This window comes from Dipodomys ordii, unplaced genomic scaffold, assembly GCF_000151885.1.
Source record: "Dipodomys ordii isolate 6190 unplaced genomic scaffold, Dord_2.0 Scaffold37, whole genome shotgun sequence".
In the NCBI taxonomy this organism is placed as follows: domain Eukaryota; kingdom Metazoa; phylum Chordata; class Mammalia; order Rodentia; family Heteromyidae; genus Dipodomys; species Dipodomys ordii.
The window spans coordinates 14,037,688-14,038,374 of record NW_012267253.1 but is presented as its reverse complement, the minus strand read 5'-3'; the positions used below and the strand labels follow the sequence as shown (position 1 = coordinate 14,038,374).

General features: G+C 69.1%; 1 protein-coding gene across 1 annotated transcript in view; it reads left to right on the top strand.

Annotated features, from left to right (window-relative positions):
* The first annotated feature begins 212 nt into the window (after positions 1 to 212).
* Positions 213 to 687, top strand: part of Rtn4 (reticulon 4) — a 57,228-nt gene continuing 56,753 nt past the window's right edge. The window contains exon 1 of the mRNA XM_013017980.1: positions 213 to 634. Coding sequence (XP_012873434.1) covers positions 460 to 634 — 175 coding nt within the window. The 5' untranslated portion in view covers positions 213 to 459. The remainder of the gene's footprint in view (positions 635 to 687) is intronic.

Below are 687 nucleotides of genomic sequence, written 5' to 3'. Positions count from 1 at the left end.
TCATCCCCCCCCCAAGACCCGCCTACCTGGCCTTATCAACCAGTAAGAGAGAAGTAAGCTAATCACCACCCACCCCCCATCTTCTTCCCTTTTCACTGGATAGGCGAGCTGCTCATCTTCTCCACCCAGGAGTCCATTGGTCCTTCCTCTCCCGCGCCAGGCCCTTCCCTTTCTGCCAAGGGAGGGCGAGTCACGCCAAACTGGGCGGAGAGTCTGCTGGCCTGTCTTCTTCGCTCGTCTGGGCGGCGGCGGCGGCAACTGGGGACGGGGCGGGTGGCGCATCGCGGGCGCGGAGGCAGGAGGAGCAGCCTCATTGTTCCGGGAGCCGTCGCCACTGCAGGTCCTTCTCTTGGTCGGCCCGGCCCCTCCGTCCTCCCCAACCCCCACAACCGCCCGCAGCTCCGAGGAGCAGCGGCCCCGCGGCAGCAGCAGCTGCAGCATCCTCTCCGCCCGCCAGCCATGGAAGACCTGGACCAGTCGCCCCTGGTCTCCTCGTCCTCCGCGGACAGCCCGCCCCGGCCGCAGCCCGCGTTCAAGTACCAGTTCGTGAGGGAGCCCGAGGACGAGGAGGAGGACGAGGAGGACGAGGAGGACGAGGACGAGGACCTGGAGGAGCTGGAGGTGCTGGAGAGGAAGCCCGCCGCCGGGCTGTCCGCGGCGCCGGTGCCCCCCGCCGCCGCCGCCGCC